Source organism: Orcinus orca, chromosome 12 (genome assembly GCF_937001465.1).
Source record: "Orcinus orca chromosome 12, mOrcOrc1.1, whole genome shotgun sequence".
Classification (NCBI taxonomy): Eukaryota; Metazoa; Chordata; class Mammalia; order Artiodactyla; family Delphinidae; genus Orcinus; species Orcinus orca.
The window spans coordinates 52,913,234-52,937,633 of NC_064570.1; the positions used below are offsets into that span (position 1 = coordinate 52,913,234).

Consider the following 24,400-nt stretch of genomic DNA (forward strand, 5'->3'; position numbering starts at 1 on the left):
GCCGCTTTCAAGTTGCCAGAGCAGACTTGACTAGTTGCCACAGAAGGAGGCCCTGAAAGCTGAAAATATTTACTTTCTGGCCCTTAATAGAAGAGGTTTGCCAGACTTTAATGCAGTATGTTAAAAGTGAATTTATAAGACTTGCATATTATTGCCTGTTTGCAACTGTGCCCTTTTTGCATACTTCTTCCCCACCCTACAAGCGTTTCTTGTGTAGTTACTGTTGTCAGTTTTCTCACATTTGTTTTTAATGGCTTTTCTGACTTTATTTGTAGATTGTTTCTACTAAGTTTTCTTCTTAGTCCAACTTCTCATACCCAAGGCTTCTGCATTCTGCAGATAGTAGGTATTTATTTATAAAATAATACACATTTTTACCTTCATCTGAGTGAAGCAATTAGGGAGGTAAATATGCTACCAAAAACATTTTGTAATGTTGGGTCATGTGTTTCTTTTCATCTTTTTGGGGGGAGAGATGTTGATGGGGAAACATTACAGCAGACCTGTTTTAATCAAGGTAAAATTACATGGTCGATAAAATGAAATACAACTGAAAGTGAGTGCCGGAATAACTGATGTACTTTAGCATATTAGTCCAGAAGAAAACAAGCTTCGCAGTAGAGTACACATGCAACTAGTTGCTCACATCTCTTTATTAGCATTTGCTTGAAACAGCTAGTTTTATTTTTTTCTTTTTACTTCTTAAAATCATGGTAAAATATAGCTAACATAAAACTTATCCCTTTAATCGTCAGCATAAAGTTTATGAGTTTAATCATTTGTAGAGTTCAGTGGCATTAAGTACGTTCACATTATTGTACGAGCATCACCCCCATCTGTCTCCAGAACTTTTTTCATCTTGAGAAACTGAAGCTCTGAACCCATTAAGTGATAACTCTGCATCCCCTCTTCCACCCAGTCCCTGGTAACCACATTCTACTTTCTGTCTCTATGTATTTGACTGTTCTAGGTACCTCATGTAAATGTCATTATATAGTATTTGTCCTTTTGTGACTGTTTCACTTAGCATGACATCTTCAAGGTTTATTTCCATGTTGTACCATGTGTCAGAATTCCCTTCCTTTTAAAAATTGAATAATATTCCATTGTGTGCGTATACATTTTGTTTAACCAGTCATCCGTCAATGGACACTTGGGGTGTTTCCACAGCATTATTGTGAATAATGCTGCTATAAGCCGCCAGTTTTTCTAAATACAGTGGAAACATACCTTATATGCATTTAAAATATATGTATATTCTGGGCTTCCCTGGTGGCGCAGTGGTTGAGAGTCCGCCTGCCAATGCAGGGGACACCGGTTCATGCCCTGGTCCGGGAAGATCCCACGTGCCGCGGAGTGGCTGGGCCTGTGAGCCATGGCCGCTGAGCTTGTGCTCTGCAACGGAAGAGGCCCCAACAGTGAGAGGCCCGCGTACCGCAAAAAAAAAAAAAAAAAAAATATATATATATATATATATATATGTATATGTATATTCAATTCTGCTACTAGGCAACTGAAAAGAAAAGCAAATTTAAATAGTTTGGATGATCCTTTTACCATTCACTCAGTAGATATTCACTCTGTGTGACTTGTCTAATATCTTTACCATAACCGTGGTAGGGCGGTGATCATTCCATTGCATGGACAAAGTAAAGTACCTGTGAGGGTGACTAACTTGCAGGTCCATGGCTGGAACTGCCTGCTGGGTATGTTAGACCCACAGCCTGTATCTTGTTAACCTCCAGCACTCTGCCTCCCTTGTCAAAAGGTAAGAAGTTGTGCGAAAACAGCAGGAATGACCGTTTAAAGAATGGCAGTAAATGAAGAGATGGCATCTGTATTGCACAGAAGCAATAAATGAAGTTGTTAAAAAAAAAAAAGCTAATGGGATGTGTACAGTGAGTCCTAAGGAACTTTATACTAGATCAGGGCCCTGATGAGCAAATTATGCAGAGGAAGTCTATAAGCAAACCAGTAGGCTTAGTAGACACAAACTGGGTATAGGTTTCATTAAGCTGTATTCCAGCTGCTTAGGGGGTCTTGTTAGACATCACCCTTCCAGTGGCCAGGGTTAGTTGGGCAGGTTCTGTTGAGAGGACCTTCTTGCTATGTGGAAGAGCAACTTTGTCACTTAAACACGGGTGCTATAGTTCTGAGCCTTCAGAAGCCTCAGGTATGCCCTGAAATTGATTCAGTTCCAAGTCAGAAAAATCTAGGTCATGCCAAAAGTCGTGATGTACGAGTTTCTTGTACCTGTCAAGGAAGTGTGATAAAGCCCATGGGGTCCAAGAAGCTGGTGGGCTGTCAGCTGGCTGGACCAGAAGCGCCCATGCCTGGTGTACGAATGAGCGCTCCAGGCATTCACTGGAAGTGAAGCAGACGGTTTCCTGACAGGCTTTATTTAGTGACCCACACCTTAGAGAAAAGCAGTAGTCCTGATCATAACCGCACAGCAAATGCACGTGCTGCAGTTGTTGCTTTTATTTTTCAAGTGGTGGCTTTTAGGATCGTCATTTTGAATCTGGTATTTCGTGAATACACTCACTCAACAGTGTCTCTGAATGGAGGGCCAGCACCATCGTGATGGGGGTGTACTGGAGCACAAATCAGGAGATTTTAATTGTAGTCCTGTCTGTGTGACCTTGGGCAAGTCACATCATCTCTCCAAGTCTGTTTACCTAAGTTTCCTTCAGCGCCTTTTTCAGTCTGTGGATGGAGGATTTATCACAGCATCTCATAGGCCCTGGAGGGTTGGGCTTTGTGGGTGTGGCTGAGTGAGTGGATGTCTCTGAATTTCTTTGTTGCGCTGCCCTCCTCCTCCCTTTTGGCTGCTGCAATTCAGGTTCACTGAGGACTTCTCTTTATATCGTAGATGCTATCTCCTCGTGACTCCTCTCCTTCCTTCACAGATACCTCCTCTGCCTTCCTACATGGACAGGTCCTTCTTGCCTTGAGCCGCCCGTCAAGTTACCATCACGAAGCAGCTTTAGTTTCCCCACTGTGGCCTAGGACAGCATCCACCCGGCAGAACCCATAGCTTTCTGGACACTTTAGAGTATTTGGACTGTTACTAAAGGTCCATTGCAGCTCAAAACTCTCCAACTTACTTGCTTCTTCCCTCTCCCCAGGTTTCGTGAGCACGTGGGGGACTAGCAGGTGGGGTAGGTAATGTTTGTTCCCTAGACTTGGACATGAGTAGTCATAGTGGCTTTGTTCATGATAGCCCCAAACTGGACACACCCCAAGTATCCATTAACAAGTGCATGAGTGAAGAAACTGTGGTACATCCCTATGATGGAATACTAGTCAGCAATAAAAAGGAATGAACTATTTTTTTTTAAGTTTATTTTATTGAAGTATAGTTGATTTACAGTGTTGTGTTAGTTTTCTGGTGTACAGCAAAAATGATTCAGTTATATGTACATATATAATGGTTTGCATATGCTAACTCCCAATCCATTCCTCCCCTACCCTCCCTTCCCCTTGGCAGCCACAAGTCTGTTCTCTAGGTCTATAATCTGTTTTTGTTTTGTAGAAAATTTCATTTGTGTCATGTTTTAGATTCCACATATAAGTGATATCATATGGTATTTGTCTTTCTCTTTTTGACTTCACTTAGTAGGATAATCACTAGGTCCGTCCGTGTAGCTGCAAAGGCATTATTTCATTCTTTGTTATGGTTGAATAATATTCCATTGTATATATACACCACATCTTTATCCATTCATCTGTCAGACATTTAGGTTGCTTCCATGTCTTGGCTATTGTAAGTAGTGCTGCTATGAACACTGGGGTGCATGTATCTTTTCAAATTCTAGTTTTGTCTGACTATATGGCCAGGAGTGTGATTGCTGGATCATAAGGCAATTCTGTTTTTAGTTTTTCTGAGGAACTTTCCTACTGTTTGCCATAGTGGCTGCACCACTGTGGGAGTGAACTGTTGATACCCTGAACAAGAGGGATGAGCCTCAGAGTAATTATGCTCTGAAAGAAGCTAGAAGAGAAAGAGTGCACGGTATTTGATTCCATTTATGTAGCACTCTAGAAAATGCCAAGTAGTCTGTAATGGCACGGAGCAGATCAGTGGCTGCCTGAGAATTGGGGGATGGGAACAGGAAGGAGGGAATAGAAAGGGGCAGGAGGCAACCGACGGATGGTCAGACTGAAACGTCAGAATTTAAGTTTTATGGGGCGGGGGCAGGGGAGTGGCCATTCTGAGCAGTGACAAGATTGCCTGTTCCCTCCCCTCAGCCATTCATCGTGTTTTAGTTTCTACAGTGGCCGTGCAGGGGGAGGAGTTGGAGAAGGAGAACAGGGTTTTTGCTCATCCGGAGCTGTTTGTCCATATGTCTCCTGGCAGCTTGCGGTCATGAGGGGTTTCTAGGTACCAGCTCTTTGTGATCCTTTTGCAGTGAGATCCCCTCGATTCTGGGAACCTGTGTACTTTGTCGTTCCCTCGTGTGGACAGTAAACTCTCTGGCTGACCTTTTGCATCGTCCTCCCTTCCGCTCACAGCTTCTGCTCCTAGCAGGATTCCCCTGAGGTTCATGCCTCTCTGGCACCCCCTTTTCCATCCTTTCTCAGCAGGCTCCTTTCCAGATGACTGGAGTCCAGCTACCTTCCTGGTGCCTCTTGTTCCAGGGGAAGCCACGTCCACGGGTCGCTCCATCCTGGACGTGCAGGCAGTGTTTACCACTGCCCTCCTCACCTGCCAGCCCAGGGCCTCCTGCCCTTGGTCCCTCCTGCACCTCCAGCTGCTGTGCCCCCGGGGGTAACATGAAACACATACCTGGCATCTGGCTTGGAGGCACAGTGATGTCACTTATTATGTAAGATAGACTGTGACGTTTCAGATGGAGGGCAGGATTGTGGGAGGATAGAAATAATCATGTTTTAGAAGGTTCTTTTGGACAAAAAAAGTCTATTTTAAAGTGACTTGTAGGGCTTCCCTGGTTGGCGCAGTGGTTGAGAGTCCGCCTGCCGATGCAGGGGACACGGGTGACTTGTAGAGCATTTGGAGAAAAAAAAAAACCCGCAAAGCAAGCATGTTGAGGCACTTTTCCCAGCAGAGGGTGCTCTAGAATGTAGATTCTGAAAATGTATCAAGTCCCTTGAGAAAGGATTAAGAAGAAAAGGCCCAGCCTCTTTGTGATTATCTAGCTGAATCCTACATTGAGAACCTAATTTTATTGTACAAAGGTAATCTTGATCTTAATAGGTATCACATATCCCCATAAACCGTCTTTATATGTTCACTGTGTTCCCTAGTAATTAAAATATGTATGTACAGCTGACCCTTGAACAATGCAGGGCTTAGGGGTGCTTATAACTTACCATCCCTTTATATATGCAGTTCCTCCGTATCCACTATTCCACATCCACAGGTTCAACCAACTCTGGACCTGTAGCATTTCCTACTGAAAAAAATCTGTGTAAGTGGACCCACGTTGTTCTAGGGTCAACTGTGTTTGTGTACACATTTATGTATATTATATATATATGTGAACTTGTACACATTTATGTATACTGCATATATATTAACGTTACCTAATGCTTGACTCATGGTGGGCACTCAGAATGTAAATATCTGTACTCCTCCTTCCCCTGCTGAGGTTCACACACACAAAGACCCTGTAGACAGACGCTGGTGCACCCAGCGTTGCCTTACAGAGCATACGTAGTAAAGTCAGATGTTCCTCAGGAAACTCTGCCTCACCTGCCCCTTTCTTGTTGGATGGTTTCTGCTTGAGCAGTACTGTTCAGCAGCCCTCTTCCTGGTCAGCACAGTTCATGTGTTTACTCCCCAGGTACCTGGAAGCCCTTATTACCTTGGGTCCACCACTGTGCCGGGGCCAGGTGGTACTCAGGAGAAGAGATGGGCAGGCTCTGGCCCTGATGGAAGATGTTTTGGCTGTAGTAAACTATTTTATATAAATTTTTTTTTTTTTTTTTTTTTTTTGCAGTATGCGGGCCTCTCACTGTTGTGGCCTCTCCCGTTGCTGAGCACAGGCTCAGGGCACGAATCCGGGTCCCCTGCATCAGCAGGCGGACTCTCAACCGCTGCGCCACCAGGGAAGCCCTATATAAACATTTTAAAGTCATACATAGAGGCTTGGGGGCCCCTGACAGAATTCCCACCACGTTCAGTTTGTGTTTCATTCTAAAGACACCGTTGTCTTCTTGACCTTAACTTCGGTACTTGAACCTGAGGCTGCCAGCATGTGTTCTGATTGGTGACCCTTCACCGTGCTGTCCCAGGGGGTCCTGCACTTTCACTGGCTCCTGGAGGCTGATTCCTTCTGTTCATCACAGGAGTGGCAGTCCTTCTATCAGTCCCAGGGGGACTCCTCCCTGGGCTGTGTGTGTCCGAGGCTCACGGCCCACGTCCTCTCTTTCACCAGCACTGCATGAAGTGAGGATCTCCATCAGGCTGATGGGCACGCAGGGACATCTCAGAGCCTGGTGGGGAAGGCAGAGAGTCAGGAAGCCGAACTAAAGACCTGGATGTGAGCAAGGCTGCGGGTAGCGCTGCTCTGAATTCATAAAACAGCTCCTGATAGGAGAGGGTTGGTTTTGTGGTAGAAGTTGGATTTGCTGGTCAGTCACTTTTCTCAGCTACCCCTCTTAACTGCTCAGTGGGGGAAAAAAGAAAACAAACAGTCGATTCTGAAACAACCGAGCTTATGTGCCAGAGAAACAATGAGGTACATGAGAAACAAGAGTGGCTATAGCATGTCGAGACCTCCGTTACTACTTTTACTTTGAATGGGTTTTCTTTTCCTAGAATTTTCTGGTATATCTGTTTCTGGCATACCAAGCAACACATCATAGAGTACTGGGGTTGATGTCCTTTCTCTCACATTGCTGTAGTAGCACACAGTATTGGGAAAGCTGGTTTAAGGACTGCCTATTAGAAACGTTTATGTCAGTGCACGTCGCATTGCTTAGACTATCCCGTGCTTCTGCTGCTGACACTGTCTCCTGTTTTTATTACAAATCCATAATGAGCCCCATAAGTGAAAAGCCATCACTGTAGGTGATTAGTTTGACATTTAAAAGTTTTCCTAGATTATGTTTTGGAAACATACTTAGTGAAGAGATGTTGTCATGATTCACAACTATTATGAAAGGAATCCACAAGAGTCTGTGAGATAAAACTGGTAAGAGTTTCCTGCTCTGAGAGGAAAATGATTAACTCTCAAAGCTATTAAAATCCATTTGCACACCTTTTGTTAATTTCCCAGGCAACTTGAAGTCTCACTGCTTTTTAGTATACTATTTTATACACACAATGAATTATTTTGTCATAATATATAAAAGAAAGTAGTTTCCTCGATTTGAAGAAGTGCATGTACTTTCAAATTACGAAGAGACTTTATCCACCCTCTTCTTGTTGGATTCTAAGTGGAAAAAATTATATATATTAAAGAAATTTCATGTTCGTGAAGCTTTGGTAGTTAACACAAGACCATGTAACCATGGAGTCTAGTAGCTCTAGCATAAAACAGCTTATGAGCTTTTCTTTTGAAAAGGATAAGTTTGATAAAAGTCCACGTATTCTATGTATATGTAAATATTAGTTATGGGTCGCAACGTTTTGAAAGTCAACTTTTTAGATAGTTAAATGGTTGAGAATTTAAAACTTTAATAAAGTGATCTTCTGTTAATTTTCTCAATATGAGATGCATGAAGAAAAGCTAGCTTATTCAGGTCAGCTGGAAAGCCCAGCTGTTTTTACTACGTAGTGTTGAGACTAAAAATAGCCAGATTCATCTACTTTAAAATTTTTATGCTAGTAATAATAAATACATTTATTGTTTAAAATAACATACAAGGGACTTCCCTGGTGGCGCAGTGGTTAAGAATCCACCTGCCAACGCAGGGGACATGGGTTCAAGCCCTGGTCCGGGAAGATCCCACATGCCGCAGGGCAACTAAGCCTGTGCGCCACAACTACTGAGCCTGCGCTCTAGAGCCTGTGAGCCACAACTACTGAGCCCATGTGCCACAACTCCTGAAGCCCGTGAGCCTAGAGCCTGTGCTCCACAAGAGAAGCCACCGCAATGAGAAGCCTGCACACTGCAATGAAGAGTAGCCCCTGCTCACCGCAACTAGAGAAAGCCCGAGTGCAGCAACAAAGACCCAACGCAGCCAAAAAATAATAATCATAATAATAAATAAATAAATTAAATTAAAAAAATAATAAATAGAATAACATACAAAGATCCCATTCTCTAGAGAAATTACTGTTATCAACATATTTATTATTTATGTTCTGTCAACATAGAACATATGTTCTATTTCACACTTATTTGTCCATTCATATTTTTTTAAAAAGCCTCCAATGAGCTGATGGTGGAGCCAGTGACCTCTTGTGAACACGGTGCAGCTGGACCCAGACTCTGGTCTGAATGGTTCACGGTCACACCTACATGAGGCATTAACAGAAGAAATTTCATAAAAACATATTATTTGGGAGTAGATTCCCCAGCTGCTCTGGTTGCTTCTTATCTCTAAATTTCGTGTTTGATGGTTTCTGGGTTTGTGAGGGTTATATTCCTGAACGTGCTGAGTCATGTGTGTGTTGGAACAGCACATGTGAATCTTAACAGAATAAAGTATAAAATATATACACTGTCGAAGTCGAATAGTTTGCATGATGTCTGTCAAAGGTTTCCCTGGTAAATATTACTGTCCCAGGGAGGCTTAATACCACAATACGCACAGGTAAAATTTCTCAGTCAACTAATGTGGCTTCTTTAATGAAAGTATGAAGTCTGATAACCCCATACCTTATGCCCTACCTTTTGATAACTGTAAATGCACATGGCAGCAGTTTTTGGGTGCCCCTCTTCAAAACTAGAAACCACCACTTAAAAAGGTTTCCTTCAGTTAGCGTAAAATATGCTAGGATGAGAAACCAGGTGACATGATGCCTTGCATGCCGTCACAGGTCAGGTTCCCTGGGGAGCAGCCTCCAGAAGTTCAACGGGGGCGCTTTCAAAACCTTCGCCTGTGCTGGGGAGAGAAGGCAGAAGGGGGACAAGTTGAATGAAATCATGACAAGGGCCTCAGCCGGTCCTCCAGGGAGCTCTTGAGCTGGGTTAGCCCTTCAACCTTTTCCTAACTAGGGGTGAGGAGCCTGGGCCTTTATACCTTTATGCATTAATCAGTCATTGCACGTGGGATGAACCAAAAAGAATGTGTGACCTTGGGAGGGGTGGCTCTCTTTACCGGGGAGGACAAGGCCCCAAGGTGCTCAGCTGAGAGCTGCCTGCTCCCGGTGCCCGGCAGCTGGGGGAGCGCGCGCTTCAGCAGACCCCAGTGTCCGCTACTCGCGCTGTCTTGTCGGTGAGATGTATACTTGAGAATGAGAGTCTGTGTAGCTTGAGTGTGTGTTAGACATAGCCCTCTGAACCAGATACCTAAGCCAGCATAGCAGCTATGAGAATGGAAAGAGTCAAGCAATCACTTTTAGAGGAATTCTGCTTCCCTTTTAAAAATCAGTTAGGGACCATCCATTCCCAAGAGCCTTCTCAAATGAATTTTTTAAATTTAGTTATTTATTTTGGCTGTGCAGGACAGCATGCAGGATCCTAGTCCCCCAACCAGGGATCCAACCCACGCCCCCTGCAGCGGAAGCACGGAGTGTGAACCTCTGAACCGCCAGGGAAGAGCCTTCTCAGATCTCACTCTTCCTCCCAACTCGCTTCCCTGTTAGATGCTCCTCTCTGGCACTCGCGTCAATTCTTTGTATTTCTCACTATGAATGTTTACAGTATAACTTCGTGTGTGTGTCTGAGTGTCTAACTCTCCCACCTCAGCATAAGGTCTTGAATGCCCTGTCCTGTTGATCTGTGTGTTCCGGAACCTGGTTCAGCTGCAGCAGATTCTCAGTAAATGTTGGTCGAATACACAGCCTCAGCTCTGACTCCCCCAGATAGTGGACGGCTGTGTTTGGTGGCACATGTTAAATTGTGTCTCTGGTAAAGGAGATGGAAAGCTGGCTGGCGGCAGATTCTCCTGTTTAAAACCAGCCATCTTTTGTGACAGTTTTATCTCCAACTTCATCTACCCCAGGAGCAAGGGAGGATGACTTTTGGCTTTGTTTTTTTATCTGGTTATGGATAATGAATAGCTAAGTACCAGCAGATTTCCAAATGTTATGTAGCCTATCTGTGAATACCACATTCTTTGTACATTGGAATTTTTTCTCTTTGCAGATACTTTTATCAATGCAGATGTTATTCCTGTCTCCCTTAATTAACAGTTTCTAAAGATATTTAAGCAGTACTCTAAATGTAATTCAGCAAATGACTTCACACAATTAGATTGTCAAAGTAATTTGTGTCTAAAGGGAAATACTTTTTTAAAAAATTGTCAGTAGGAAGAATGGTAAAGAGTTTTAACTTTCATCCTGTTGGTATTGTTTGAAATGCAATCAATGGACTTAAATCAGCAAATGTCAATATTTTATTTACAGTAGTTCTTAGAATTTTGTTTTTGTTAATTAATATTTATTTACATAAAAGGGAGATTTCATGAAATAAAATCATTTTGACTTAAGGAAGATTTAATATAGACATAAAGTAAAAGGAAGCTGTGATTTAAGAATTACAAATTTCATAATTGGTCAGTCTAGCATTATTGCAACCCTGTTGTGAAAAGTCAGTGCTTTTGAATGAGATTAATTGCTTCTAGAGAACACGGTTTTTCTAGCCTATGTCTTATTGTTTAAAGAAAAACAGTGTTTTGTGAACTGGAATTTATACTGTTCATGAGGCCTGAAGGGACCCTTGGCTCTCCTGCTTTTCTATCTTCCTTTTATCTGGATTTCAGGAAAGTCACTTTCTTCTGTTGAGATTTAAGTCTCCTCATCATCAACATTATTTTCGTTTTCCCCTCCCAGTGATTCCCAAAATTCATTTCTTAAATTGTCTTGAAATAGTCTGAATGTGAGGCCGTGGTTGAATATACATTGTTACTGATTAAATTTTAGTGGACAAAGGTATATTTCTCAACTATATATTTTAGGGCAACGGTGACTTATAAATGATTTTGGAATTTGAGACCTTGAGCATTTGAAGTTCAGAGTTGTTTGCAGTTCAGCAGATTTGTCCAGTGGCTATGGAATATCTCTGGGTTGTGATGAAGAGAGTTATAGAGAAAAAGACTGACTTAATTGGCATCCCAACAGCAAGTCCCTTGGGACTTACTGCCTTAGATTAAATATAAACTGCTGCAACCATTTGGTGCAGGCAGAAATACTGAGAAAAACTCATTAGATGTGCTTGAGACAGCTGTCATCGAAGGTTTGGTGTGGTTCTTGCAGTGTTTTACTGCCCTATCATTCTGTTGGCTGAATCACTGCAACTGAATTAGCCATCATTTATGATTGATGTAGCATGACTCTAAGCACTAAGCTGTAAAGAGTCTGTCTTTATTTAAAGGACAAAAGAACAAAAGTATGAAGTATTATTAATGAGGCTGCTTTCCATTACATTTAATAAAGTTATAATTGTGAGTTTGCTAATGATATTCTTAGCATAGGATGGTTTAAAAATGAGGTGGAACTGAATTTCTAGACACTGGTTTATTAGCTATGCATATGAAAAGCTTAAGGAAAATGTATAAAAGACTAGAAATAGAGTATATAACTCCCAGTGCAGTCAATGAAGGGAAAAAGTTTATAAAGAAATTTATATTAATACAGTGTAAAGAGAAAAGGAGAAGGGAAAAGCAAGGTGACTAGAATGTTCAAAATTAAGATGTGGAAGCAGTAAGAATTAATAAAGACGAAATATGGATTCTTAGACTGAATTTTTAAACTCTGTCAAGCCAGATGTTCATTTTTAAGAAACCCACTTAAAATGTAATGATAGGTAATTTTCGGAAATACATTGAGGATGAGAATGGAGAAAATAATACATGGAAATCATAAACGTATATGCAGTTTCTCCAAAACCATTTGACACTCTTTGAAAAGACTAGAAGAAGCCTGGAAAGAGATGAAGAGAGTGCACCTGAGTAGTTCAGTGTCATGTGTAGTTTGTGACCAGAACTCATACAGCAAAATATTCATTTTTTGGAAAGGAGACAACCTCAGAACTCAGAAAAAATGTCACCAAGAAAGAACAGCCAGGGCTTCCCTGGTGGCGCAATGGTTGAGAGTCCACCTGCCGATGCAGGGCACACGGGTTCGTGCCCCGGTCCGGGAAGATCCCACATGCCGCGGAGCGGCTAGGCCCGTGAGCCATGGCCGCTGAGCCTGCGCGTCTGGAGCCTGTGCTCCGCAGCGGGAGAGGCCACAACAGTGGGAGGCCCGCGTACCGCAAAAAAAAAAAAAAAAAAAAGAACAACCAAATTAAACGGGACTTTTATAGAATCTTTTATAAAACTGTACTTAGTTGGAATCCCACTTCTATTTCACAAATACAAATTACCTCTGTGCTTTAAAATAATTGTTCTGAGAAAGAGATGTTTCACATCCAGTGTGCTGCCAAGTTCTTAAACATACTGGATGTTGTAGACACACACAGCTATTGTGACGAATTTACAAATGCAGAGAGCCCGACTGACAGACAGCTGGTTTACCAAAACAAATCTGCTGATAGAAAGTGGATGGGCATTTCTGAAGAGCTGAAATCTAATTCCTCCAAGCCTAAAAACTCGATGCTGCTAGTAAGTAAAACCCTAAGAATAGCCTACTATGTAATATGACAAAAGAAACTATATCGTTGTTACGTTTTTTATTAATCATAAATATTATATTTTAATTAGTTTTATATTACATTCTTAATTCTTACATCTCTGTATTTTAAACACACATAATACTCTACCCTAAAATTGTAATTATCCAATAAAGAATTTTAAATGAGTTAAACAAATAAAAGTATAACGACAAGTTTTTGCTTCTGGCCATGATGTGTAACCGATACTGGACTAACCCTCCTGCCGTAAACAGCTAGAAAACTATCCAAAGGAGACAGAGCGTCCGTTTGCAGATATTGGTCTGCAGATGTCATACGACTGTGATGCGTGAAAGAGAGGTCATATGATTGCCCCAGCTTTCTGGAGGAATTTTCTGAACTCTGGGACAAGAAGGAGGAGCCCCCAGAATATTACAGTCTCGCTGAACTAAGGCTCCAGAGATTGGAATTCAGGAAGACTGAAGCCGCTGGAATTTGCAGGCACAGTGCCCGAAGGGGGAACCACCCCCTAAGGGTCCCAGAAATCTTCTTGGCATTCCCCTGCATCTTAGGCTGACTATTGAGCGGCGCATGCATAGGATGAGGCTCCATGATTCAAGCTGAGAACAACCACCAGCGACTTGCAAGCTGTTAACTACCAGAGGTTTAACAAGTCTGGGAGACCTTCACAGTCTAACCGTTAAAGTAGAAAGGCCTTGTGAACACCCAGGGTATTCAGCAGAGACCCCAGAAGGGCCACCCATGCCTTTGCAGGAGCGCCGTAGACCTTCCCCAGCAAAGTTTGAAAATAAATCTTAGATGGACCATGCTGAACCACCAAATTAACTGCCTCAAGACATTTTAAAGAAAGACCAAAAAAAAAAAAAATAGCAAACCCAAATAGCATTAAAAATGTTCAAAATCCAATGAAAAAAAGTCCTCAATATGTAAAGAAGCAGGAAAATGTGACTTATAACCAGGAGAAAAACTAGTCAATAAAACAGATCTAGAAATTACAGGTAGTACAATTAGCAGACATAGACTTTTTGAAAGCAATTATACAAATAATTTTTAAAGGATTTTAGGAAATGTTAATGAATTATAAATGAACAAAGAAATAGGAAACATAAAAATAACCAAATATTCTTCTGGAGGTGAAAAATAAACTATCTGAATCGAAAAATTCTCTGCATGTGTTTAATAGCAGTTTAGGTACTATAAAAGAAAAGACCTGAATTTGAAGACAGCAAGTTGAAACTAAGCCACAGAAAAAAACTGAAACAAAAATGAACACAGTCTCACCGAACTGTAGAACAATACTAAGTGATCTAACATTATGTATTTGAAGTCCTAGGGTAGGGGTGAGGGGACACACAAATCATACGAGGAGAAAAACAGCCAAAAATGTTATGAATTCGGTAAAACAGACAAACCTACAGATTCAAGAAGCTCAACAAATCTGAAAGAGGCTACTACAGCAAAGCCCATTGTAATCAATTCATAGAAGACCAAAGATAATAAGAAAAATTTAAAAGCAGCCAGGCAGGAAAACACATTACATTGTACATAGGGAGAAAAACATGAATGACTTCTCATCTGAAACAATGCAAGTCAGAAGACAGTGGAAAGACACCTTTTTTTTTTTTAAGTTTTTGTTGGAGTATGGTTGCTTTACAATGTTGTATTGGCCTCTGCTGCGCAGCAAAATGTATCAGCCATACACATACAGATATCCCCTCCCTTTTGGACTTCCCTCCCATTTAGGTAGAGTTCCCTGTGCTATACAGCATGTTCCCATCAGTTGGCAAGACACCTTCTTATGAAGCCTTCCTTGACTGCCATATTTAAAACTGCAGTCCCTCCCCACACATCCTGCCTCCCTTACCCAGACCTGTTCATGTTCTGTACGGCATTTAGCATTTTATAATAGACTACGTTACTCCATATTTATGGACATGTCTCCTCCACTAGGGTGTAACTTTTCCCCCGTGATTTATTCACTGATTTATCTTTAGCATCTAAGAAAATGTCTTGCACATATTAGCTGCTTAGCAGCTATTTATTGAATGAATAAATGAAGGAATAGCAGTTGTTGGTAAGTGCATTCGTCAGGGTTCTCCAGAGAAACAGAACCAATGGAATATATGTATATATAATATATATATAGAGAGAGAAACTTGTTTAAAGGAATTGGCTAACATGATTGTAGGGGCTTGACACTTCCAAAATCTACAGGGTAGGCTGACAGGCTGGAAACCCAGGGAGGAGTTTCAGCTTGAGTCCAAGGGCCATCTGCTGGCAGAATTCCTTCTGGCCAGGGGAGGTCCGTCATTTTCTATGAAGGCCTTCAACTGATTGGTTGAGATTGACCCACATTATGAAGAGTAGTCAGCTTTACTCAAAGTCCACCAATTTAAACGTTAACCTCGTCCAAAAAAAAACATCTTCACAGAAACATCTAGAATAAACCAAATATATAGGTCCTGTGGCCTAGCCAAGATGACACATAAAATTCACCTTCAGAGTAGGATGTGGAAAACAGGACAGATATGTGAGTGTAAGTCAATACAACCAGTTAGGAAAATAATTTGGCAACATCTAGTAAAGTTGAGTATGTGCATATCGTACCACTGAGCAGTTTTACTTGTAGTTATGTACCCCAGGAAACATGTATATGAGGCCACGATAAACATGTTCAGAAATTTTTTAAAGTATTGCTTATAATAAGGACAAAAATCACAAAGGAAGAAAATGGAAATAATCTAATTATGTGGTAGGAAAATGGATCAATTAGTTGTGATGTATTCCTAGATTGGAATATTTTACAGCAGTTAAAATAAGTGAAGCAAATATACACGTATCAACATGGATTAATTTTTTAAATTATATTGAATGAAAAAAGTTGCAAAAGGATGTATATAGTCTGATACTACTTATATCAATTTTGACAACTCAAAACCGTAATGTATTATTTGTTGCATTCGTTTTTTATCAAGATTCTTTTTGCTACCTAAGGTTCTCCTGTTTAATATTTTAAAAGAAATCCACTGAAGCACAGGTCTTTTATCTCTGCCGCCTTGTGATACATAGGGGACTAAAGATACGCATCAAAAGTTGTTTAGTTGTTCAGTAGAAACTTGCTAATGTGACCAGTATGAACCACAAATGAACGTTTGTGCATCTGCGCCCATTTTGCTAATTCTTACTCATTTAGAACAGCTTTTAAAACGTGTAACCTGTGACAAAATTTCAAATTCAGGGACATTTATATTCAAAATGACAGATTGCGTGTATTTTTCAGTTAAAGAATAGACTTTATTTTTTTTAACTTTAAAAAAATTTAAGTGTAACTGACATAGAATATTGTGTTAGTTTCAGGTGTACAACATAGCTATCCAACAGATACGTTACAAACGATCACCGTGACAAGTCCAGTAACCGTCTGTCACCATACAGAATTATCACAGTATTATTGACCATAAAGAATAGACTTTAAATAAAAGTCACACTGAGTCATGACATTCAGTTATATATAAATATTTTCAACTTAAATATTTCACTGTGTTTTGTTAAAATAAACTGTGATTCACAGTGAAATAAGTTAAAAAATTGATGTTCACCTTTTCTTCTGATAACTTTCTTATCCAGTCCAACTGTTTGGGGTAAAGATACTGCATTTGCGGTGAACCTTTATTTTTTACTTAATATTTACCAGTGTTCTCACAAAAAAATATATTCTAATCAGCCCCGTGTGCTGTTTTTGTTTCCTTCATAGTTATCTGACGACGGTCGCTACGTCTTGTTGTCGATAAGGGAGGGGTGTGATCCCGTAAACCGACTCTGGTATTGTGACCTCCAGTGGGAACCCAGTGGCATCACCGGTAAGCTGTCTTTCAAACACGGATGATTACTCCAGGAAGCTCCATTAAAAAGCCATTATGTTGGTCTTCTAATTGATTTCCCAAGAAACCTTCTTCCATTTAACCACGTCATCTCAGTTCATATGATTTTTTCTTTCGATATTATTCCTTAAAATGAAAAGAAATTGAACGAAGCTCTTCGTTGGCTTTAGCATTTTCTCTGTAGATTGAGGCTAACCATATTGTTTGCATGCTTATGAGTGTGAAAGTTTCCTGTCCACATTGCACATAAAGAGCGTTTGGGGGAAACTGACCCTTTGGTCTGTAAAGCATTATCACTGTCTTGGTGCAAACTGTCACAGGAAAGAGGACACCAGTGACAATTTATTGGGTTAAAAGATGATCACAGGACAACTGCTCAGTACTGAACACACGTACAATGTCAGCCTGATTTTGCTTCCTGAAACCCTATGTATCAAGATAGTAAGCATAGGACCAGCCAGTTACAAGTTCTAGACGTGGCTCATCTTAAATGTTGTTTTCTTCCAACATTTATTATCATACTAGCACCATCATCAAGCATTAAAGCTTTTCAGCTGCACTATTTACTATGCTGAAAATTCTCAGACCCCAAAACTCTCTCAGGGATACACTAACACTCAGACAAGGATACAATTACCCCATGGTCTGCTTAATGTAAAATAAATATATTTTAGAGACAGTTGACACAAATTTTCAAAATATACAATATTGAGCACATTTCTAGTTGTTGATTAGATTACCTCATTATTAGTATCTAATGTATATTACATTATGATCAGAAAATATATACCTTTTTTTTTTTTTTTTTTTTTTTTGCGGTACGCGGGCCTCTCACTGTTGTGGCCTCTCCCGTTGCGGAGCACAGGCTCCGGACACGCAGGCTCAGCGGCCATGGCTCACGGGCCCAGCCACTCCGCGGCATGTGGGATCCTCCTGGACCGCGGCACGAACCCGTGTCCCCTGCGTTGGCAGGCGGACTCTCAACCACTGTGCCACCAGGGAAGCCCTACCTTTTTTTTATTATTGATTGGACACTGCGTCATTTTTAAACTTCTCTGAGCAAGGTCTGTATCCTAACATTCTTAGCTGTTACAGAGCACCATTCACACATACAGCAGGATGAAGGCATCTCTCTTCTAATATTAAATATATATCCATTGAATAAAGCTACATTTTTTTTTTTCTGTTTCGAAAAAAAAAAAGATACACCCATTTTGATCTCAAGAAAATTGGATCCACCGCATCAGTTTTCACATTCTCTGAGAGGAGCACACCACCGCCCGAGAATCGCTCACTTGAGTTGCAAGTCTAGGTCTGCATAGAGCTGAGCATGGAAGGTCAAATCTGAAAAAGCGAACAGCAGTTACTGTGCTTCTGTCCTGCCCAGTGTTCCTCTGTGGATCTGGGATGGTGGAAGGGACTTGGCCTTTCTCCAGTTACAGTGTTCTTCCTCCAGAGAGTGCCGCTTTCATTTTGTCTTTATTACTTCATTATATCTTTAAATTATTAGGTAAGCTAGTTTTTAAAAGGTGCACAAATTGTCTTCTCTGCAGCTGGAGGAAATTAAACAGTTTCATCCACGTATATATACTGAACTGCTATTGCTCCGTCCACTTTAATAATAGATGGTATTACTTTGAATGAGACTTAGCAAGTGCTGGCGCCTCTGTTTTCTCCCTCACCTCTTCGTCCTTACCTTTTTTTTTTCCACTACCTCTCCCCTCCCCCACTTTTTCAGCACTCGTGAGGAATTAGAGAAGAGGGTGTGATACCCAGAGATTGGGATTCCAGGAGGAAGGCAGTACAGAGGTGCACCGGTGCACTAGAGGTGCATGAGAGAAAAACAGGGAAGCATCTAAGAAGTGCTAGTGGCCGGGGAGGAGTCCAGATGGTGGGATAAGAGGACGCACAATCCGCCGCTCCTCACAAGTACATCAGGAAACCCACTGGCTGTGATGCATTCAGATTGGAAGGCATTATTTACCACATAAGCCAGGTCCTGGCCTCCCTTCCCGACTTGGTCTTTCCTTAGCTTATGTGACCATTGTCTTCTCTGTTTCTTAGATGGTTTTGTGTAGCTTAGATGAAGAGCCCAGCACAGAGTAAGCACTCAGTCAACGTTAGCAGTTATTCTTGTCCAAATTGTTCTCCTTTTCTCTCTTTCTTTAAAAATTCTTACAGAGGAACTTTAAGATTATTTTGCCATGATCTGAACAAAATCCAGCTATGTTTGACTAGAGCTATGTGTAAATCTATGAATTTATTTGGGACTGCATCTCTGAGTTGCATAGGAACTACATCTTTCTTACTAAAGGTATTTCTGGGTGTTTTACGTTTGTGAAATATTGATGGTTTGTGAAAGTATCTTCAAGGTTTAACCAGAGAAGCAGAACCTGTAGGATATATATATTAAGAGATTTATTGCAAGGAATTGGCTTACATGATTATGGGGCTGGCTAAGTAAGTCTGAACCCAGTAGGGCAGGCCATCAGGAAGGGCAGGCTGCCGTCCACAAGTGGAATTTCTTCTTATTCATGGAAGCCTCAGCTCTGCTGGAAGGCTCAGGCCTACCTAGATTATCTAAGTAATCTCCTTTAGTTAAAGTCAACTGATTATGGTCTTTAATCATATCCATAAAATACCTTCACGGTAACACCTAGATTAAAGTTTGATCGATTAACTCAGGACATCAGCCTAGATAAGTTGAAGTAACAAAAAGACCATCCCAGTGAGCTCGTGGAAAACCACATGGAAGACAATAGAGCAAATAAGTCTTATGATACTAACCTGATGTCATTTTATAAGAAGGTTACTAAACTGACCAGTATGTGAAGTTCATTGTGTCATTCAGAAAAATACATAATATACTGTTGACAAGAAAGCAGAATTTAAGTGAGTAAGGTAGGTGAATTTAAGCTGTTGAGTTGCACACAAATGGGTTAGGATCAGTTTGGAGAGTGTTCGCAGTGATAGCTGCTAAATTCTGGGTGTAATGCTGGGCCTGTAATCTTTTTTAAATTATTGCTTTATTAGTATTAAACTCGTGGGTAACATAAACCTCAGAGGAGCTCTTCTTTTGAATGGTGGTCGTGGGATTCTGAAAGCTCTCAACAGTTGCAATGACTGACCAGTACTAGGAAGATGAACTGGAAATCAGTTTCCATCCATGGGTTCAAAAGCCAATTGTGTAGGGCAAGATTAGAGAGATCTTGGGTCTTTTTGTTTTTTTAATTGATTGCTGCTTCATTATGAGTTAATAATATGATTATAACTGATTAAAAAAACAAGTACTGTGTGTGAGTTTAACTGTTGAAGACACTAAGTATATTTGGTTTATAACGGGAGACATAGCAGATGGATATCATAATCATTAAAATTTTTTAAATAGCTCTTATTAATTACAGTTGAGTACCTTGAGACAGTAACCTTAAGGCTTTCAAATCAGATGTGAATTTTAATCTCAGCTCTACCTCTAAATAATTGGTGACCTTGGGAAAGTTATCCTTTTCTCTTAATATTTCCACAACTACAAATGAGGCAGTGATACCTACTTCATGAGGAATTGTGAGGAATAATGAAAATGCATAGAAAAGGGCCTAGCAGGGTTCCTGGCATACGGTGGGCTCTCAAGCATGCCTTCTTTATCCTTTTGTTTTTTGACTGAAAGGGGAATATTTGGAATCACTACACAATGGTTTTAGGTGTGGATTAAAATAGATTGAAGATGCCCTAAAAATAATTTATCTTCAGTATCGAAGCTGCTGCAAACACAGATCTTGATTTTGACTTGTTTTCTGTAAAACCGGATTCATAGTCAGAAAAGAGGGCTTACATCAAAGAACACATGAAGAGGTGTGCCTCTCGTGGGAGATGTGTTTAATTTTGCAGGTTGATAACTGAGAATTCCAGGGAGCATATGCCCAGTTGGTGACTGTGACTGCCACCTAGGATCTTTTTCTTGCTGTTTCCTTACTGCTCCCCCATTTTTGTTTCCCTGTTTAAACTAAGGAGAAGAATAATTAACATTTAAGTTAAATGCTAAATACGCTAGTTAACTGAAATAGTAGGTGAGTTAAACCTGAAGAGCTGGTGACTGAAAACTAAATCCAGTGTTACAAAATCGTTAATGTTATATTGCTGAAATTGATATCCCTTTTGATAACCTCAGGTCTTTCTGTTATAATTTTAATCATTTTTACCTTAAAGTCAGGGAGATGTATCAGTATTTTACTGTACATTAATTTTTTACTTATTAGGGGACCACTAAATTGCCTGTCTGGCGAACTAAATAATTTCACTTAAGCTCTTTTATAACATTTCCATCATCTTTGTCTCCCAGGAAACCTTTCTGCCTGTGTGCAGTTTAAAATAAGAAGCGCAAAAAAGTGGCCAATGGCTACTTAATATCATAGAAAAAGATAAAAGGAAAACAAAACTACATAAATACAGAATGGAAAAAAATCTTAGAATGTTGAGAATTAAAAGTGTTCTCTCTGATTATGATTTACATTCATCATGTCAATTTGATTTTCTGTTCAAGGACTGACCTTCTTACTACGTGCTGCTCTGTGAGCTTAATCTCTCTCCTGTTACCCTTTGCGTCTCTTCGGAGAACCTCATTTCTGCCATTTGCATTTGCAGTATTTTTACTTAGTAGTAATACGAACACATTTCTTGCAAACAATGGGCCGTAGCCTTTCCACAGGAACTGCAGTTCCTGTAGCTGCTCCTGTCCTTACCTGTCTGAACAGGTAACTCCCCTGACTCACTTCACTCGCCACTGTATGGAAATGGCACTAGGCCCATCATCTGGGCATTAGAAATCTGCATAATTTTCCACGTGTTCAAAACGGCTAAGCAGGCCCCCTCCAAAGAATATCACACCCTCTTTTGCGCTAGCTGCCAGAGACGTGTTCCAAGTCACTATCGGCTTTCTCTGGGAGAAGAGGGACTTGTGCCCTAGAAGTTACCATGCTTCCTCATGCTTTTGGTTGATACTTTTCCCTCTGTAGTTGGCCCTTCTTCCCCTTTCCCCTATTCTGATTTCTTTTTCTCTCCATATAAAAACACCGTGTGAGTATTTTTGAGCTGCATGAGATCAGGGATCTTGTCTGTCTTGCTCTTCTCGGAGTCCCCAACACCTAGAACAGTGCCTGATGACAACAAAGATTCTCTCCTTGACCAGACTTTAGTCAGGCTCCTCTGAGCCTCTTCTCAATTAGGTCTCAGCCTTAGTTCCTTGCCCCCCACCCTCCTTGCTTGGCCTACATAGCCCAGTTGTTGTGAGAATCCTGCTAAGTCAGTTTAAAGACAGTCCCTTACCCCTGATATCTGATCAAATTCCTCATTCCCCTGTCCATTCCCCACATGCTTGACCTGCCTTCAACAAGAATCCCCCTACCCTGATATCTCCTCTTAGTAAATTTTGATCACCAATCCCCTCATTCTGCACATTGGCTATAAATCTCCAGCCGTCTTTTCTGTATTTGAGTTCAGCCTGACGTCTGTCCCTAATTGCAGTAGTCTTGACACCTATCACAATAGACCTGAATAAAGTCTTCTTTACCTTTTTACAGGTGTCAGAGTAACTTTTCTTTAACACAGGCTCATAGTAAGTGGGCACCAGCTCGTCTCCAGCAACTTCCCTCACCCCTTGAGGATCCCGTGCTCAGGTGGCCCTCCTTGAGAAGCCGTCCTCCATCTGTAACTGTTCATTTACTTGTAGTTCGAATCTTTACCCTTCTGGCCTCCACGCTGTTTTAAATTAAACTTTTGTCCTTTATTTAACCCTGAGAACAATCAAAAAGTACAGACCATGTTTCTCCAGTCCTGTATATTATATGAGCAGAAGATTTCTGCTTCTCCTATTTAAAATTGAAAGTAAAAAGGTATCAAGGTATCACTTAGGACACCGGGGAGGCATGACATTTTATGAGTTCTGCAATGGAAAAGACAGCTGTGTCTTGACTCCTGTGATTCTTAATGTGATTCATACATGCAGATTAGTTGAAATTAATCATCCTGAACCTTGCAAGAAAATGATTTTGTCTGGATTTTCTTAGTTATATTTTCTGTACCTTTCTAAATCAGGACTACTATTTCTTTTGAGATATATATATATATATATATATATATGCACATATATACACACACACACACACACACACACATACACATACATACACACTTTGTTTCCTAAATTTCTTATAAATATTTTGAATACGTAGAGTTGCTTCACGTAGACTAAATTTAGAATAAATTTTCACGTATTTTTTACGTTACAGTTAAATATCAGGCCTCAGAGTTGTCTGTTTTCACTCCAATATGTGGGCTTCTAAAATTTTTAATGAAAACTTAATTTAGGGACTTCCTGGCGGTCCAGTGGTTAACACTCCATACTTCTAATGCAGGGGGCGTGGGTCAAGGAACTGAGATCCCACATGCTACACAGCGCAGCCCAAAAATATATATATATTAAATAAATAAATAAATAAATACTTGGAGGAAGAGCTACAATTTAAAAGTTTCTGAATTCCAAATCAATGCACCTAATAAAGTTTCATTTTAAAAAAACGAAAAGAAAAGTTAATTTTATACCCTAAAAATATAAAAGATGGTTTTCGACACTTACACATATTTAACTTAGTGTATTGATTTCTAACTATTCTTATTGGAAAAGTGGAAGACACTACTAACTTCTTTTAAATTTGGTTACTTCTGTTGTCTTTACATTATCAAGAAGTGTATGTAAGGTTCAGTCTGAAATGTAGGATTGTGTGAACGTTATATTTAGTCATGAAGCAGACATTAATTGGTGCCCACTTCCTGCCAGGCGCTGTGTTGGGTGATGGCAGTGATGACAGCCCATCCCCGCCGGGTGTGTGCTCCCCGTCGGCTGGACAGAGGCCATGAGACGGCCAGTGCACAGCATCAGGTCTTATCAGTTGTGCTGTCGTCAAGCATACATGCCCAGGCTCAGAGTTAGGACCTCTCTGGAGTTTGGAAACCCTAGACTCACTTCTCTCTGTTGTCTGTCTTTTTTAAAAATATTTATTTATTTATTTATTTGGCTGCATCAGGTCTTAGTTGAGGCACATGGGATTTTCATTGCGGCATGCGGGATCTTTTGTTTCAGCACACGGGCTTCTCTCTAGTTGTGGCACACAGGCTCAGTAGTTGCGGCGTGCAGGTTCAGTTGCCCCGCAGCATGTGGGATCTTAGTTCCCTGACCAGGGACTGAACCTGCCTCCCCTGCACTGGTAGGCGGATTCTTAACCACTGGACCACCGTGAAAGTCCCTCTGTTGTCTCTTTTGTTCGTTCTCTTTTCTTTTGGGTTCTTTCATTTTTCTGTAGAAGGTCAGATACTTTATTCTCTATTTTATAGGATAGTCAGCAGCAAGAGACACTGACCATTTGGCCCTATTCTGAATTAACGTACAACTATATCAGAGGTTTTTAAATAGAATCCGTAGGAAGTAACTGTTAGGTGCAAAGAACTATAAATGTCTAAAATCCTTGTTGTTGGTAATTTAACACCCTTCTTTTTCAGTGCAGCTATCCTTAAAACGGACCTGAAATGGTCTTTGCTCATGTCACAGCATTTATGAAGGGTTTAGGGGGAAAAGATGGGTGATACTGACATACTGATTTTTGTAAGGAAATAGCAGTATATCCTATACCTCACCCAGACTTTCGCTAACCTGTCTCTCAGCTTTTTCCCTTTTTGCTGAAAGTTTGATCATTTTCAGCACTCACCATGTGTTCATTTTAATGCTTTCATGTCTTTAAAGAAAACTGGCTTTCTCCT

The 24,400-nt window shown here is 40.7% G+C and overlaps 1 protein-coding gene across 1 annotated transcript in view; it reads left to right on the forward strand.

The window, feature by feature from the left end:
- PREP (prolyl endopeptidase) overlaps positions 1 to 24,400 on the forward strand; it is a 136,553-nt gene that overhangs the window by 35,243 nt on the left and 76,910 nt on the right. Inside the window, exon 7 of the mRNA XM_004264771.4 lies at positions 16,465 to 16,570. Coding sequence (XP_004264819.1) covers positions 16,465 to 16,570 — 106 coding nt within the window. The remainder of the gene's footprint in view (positions 1 to 16,464; positions 16,571 to 24,400) is intronic.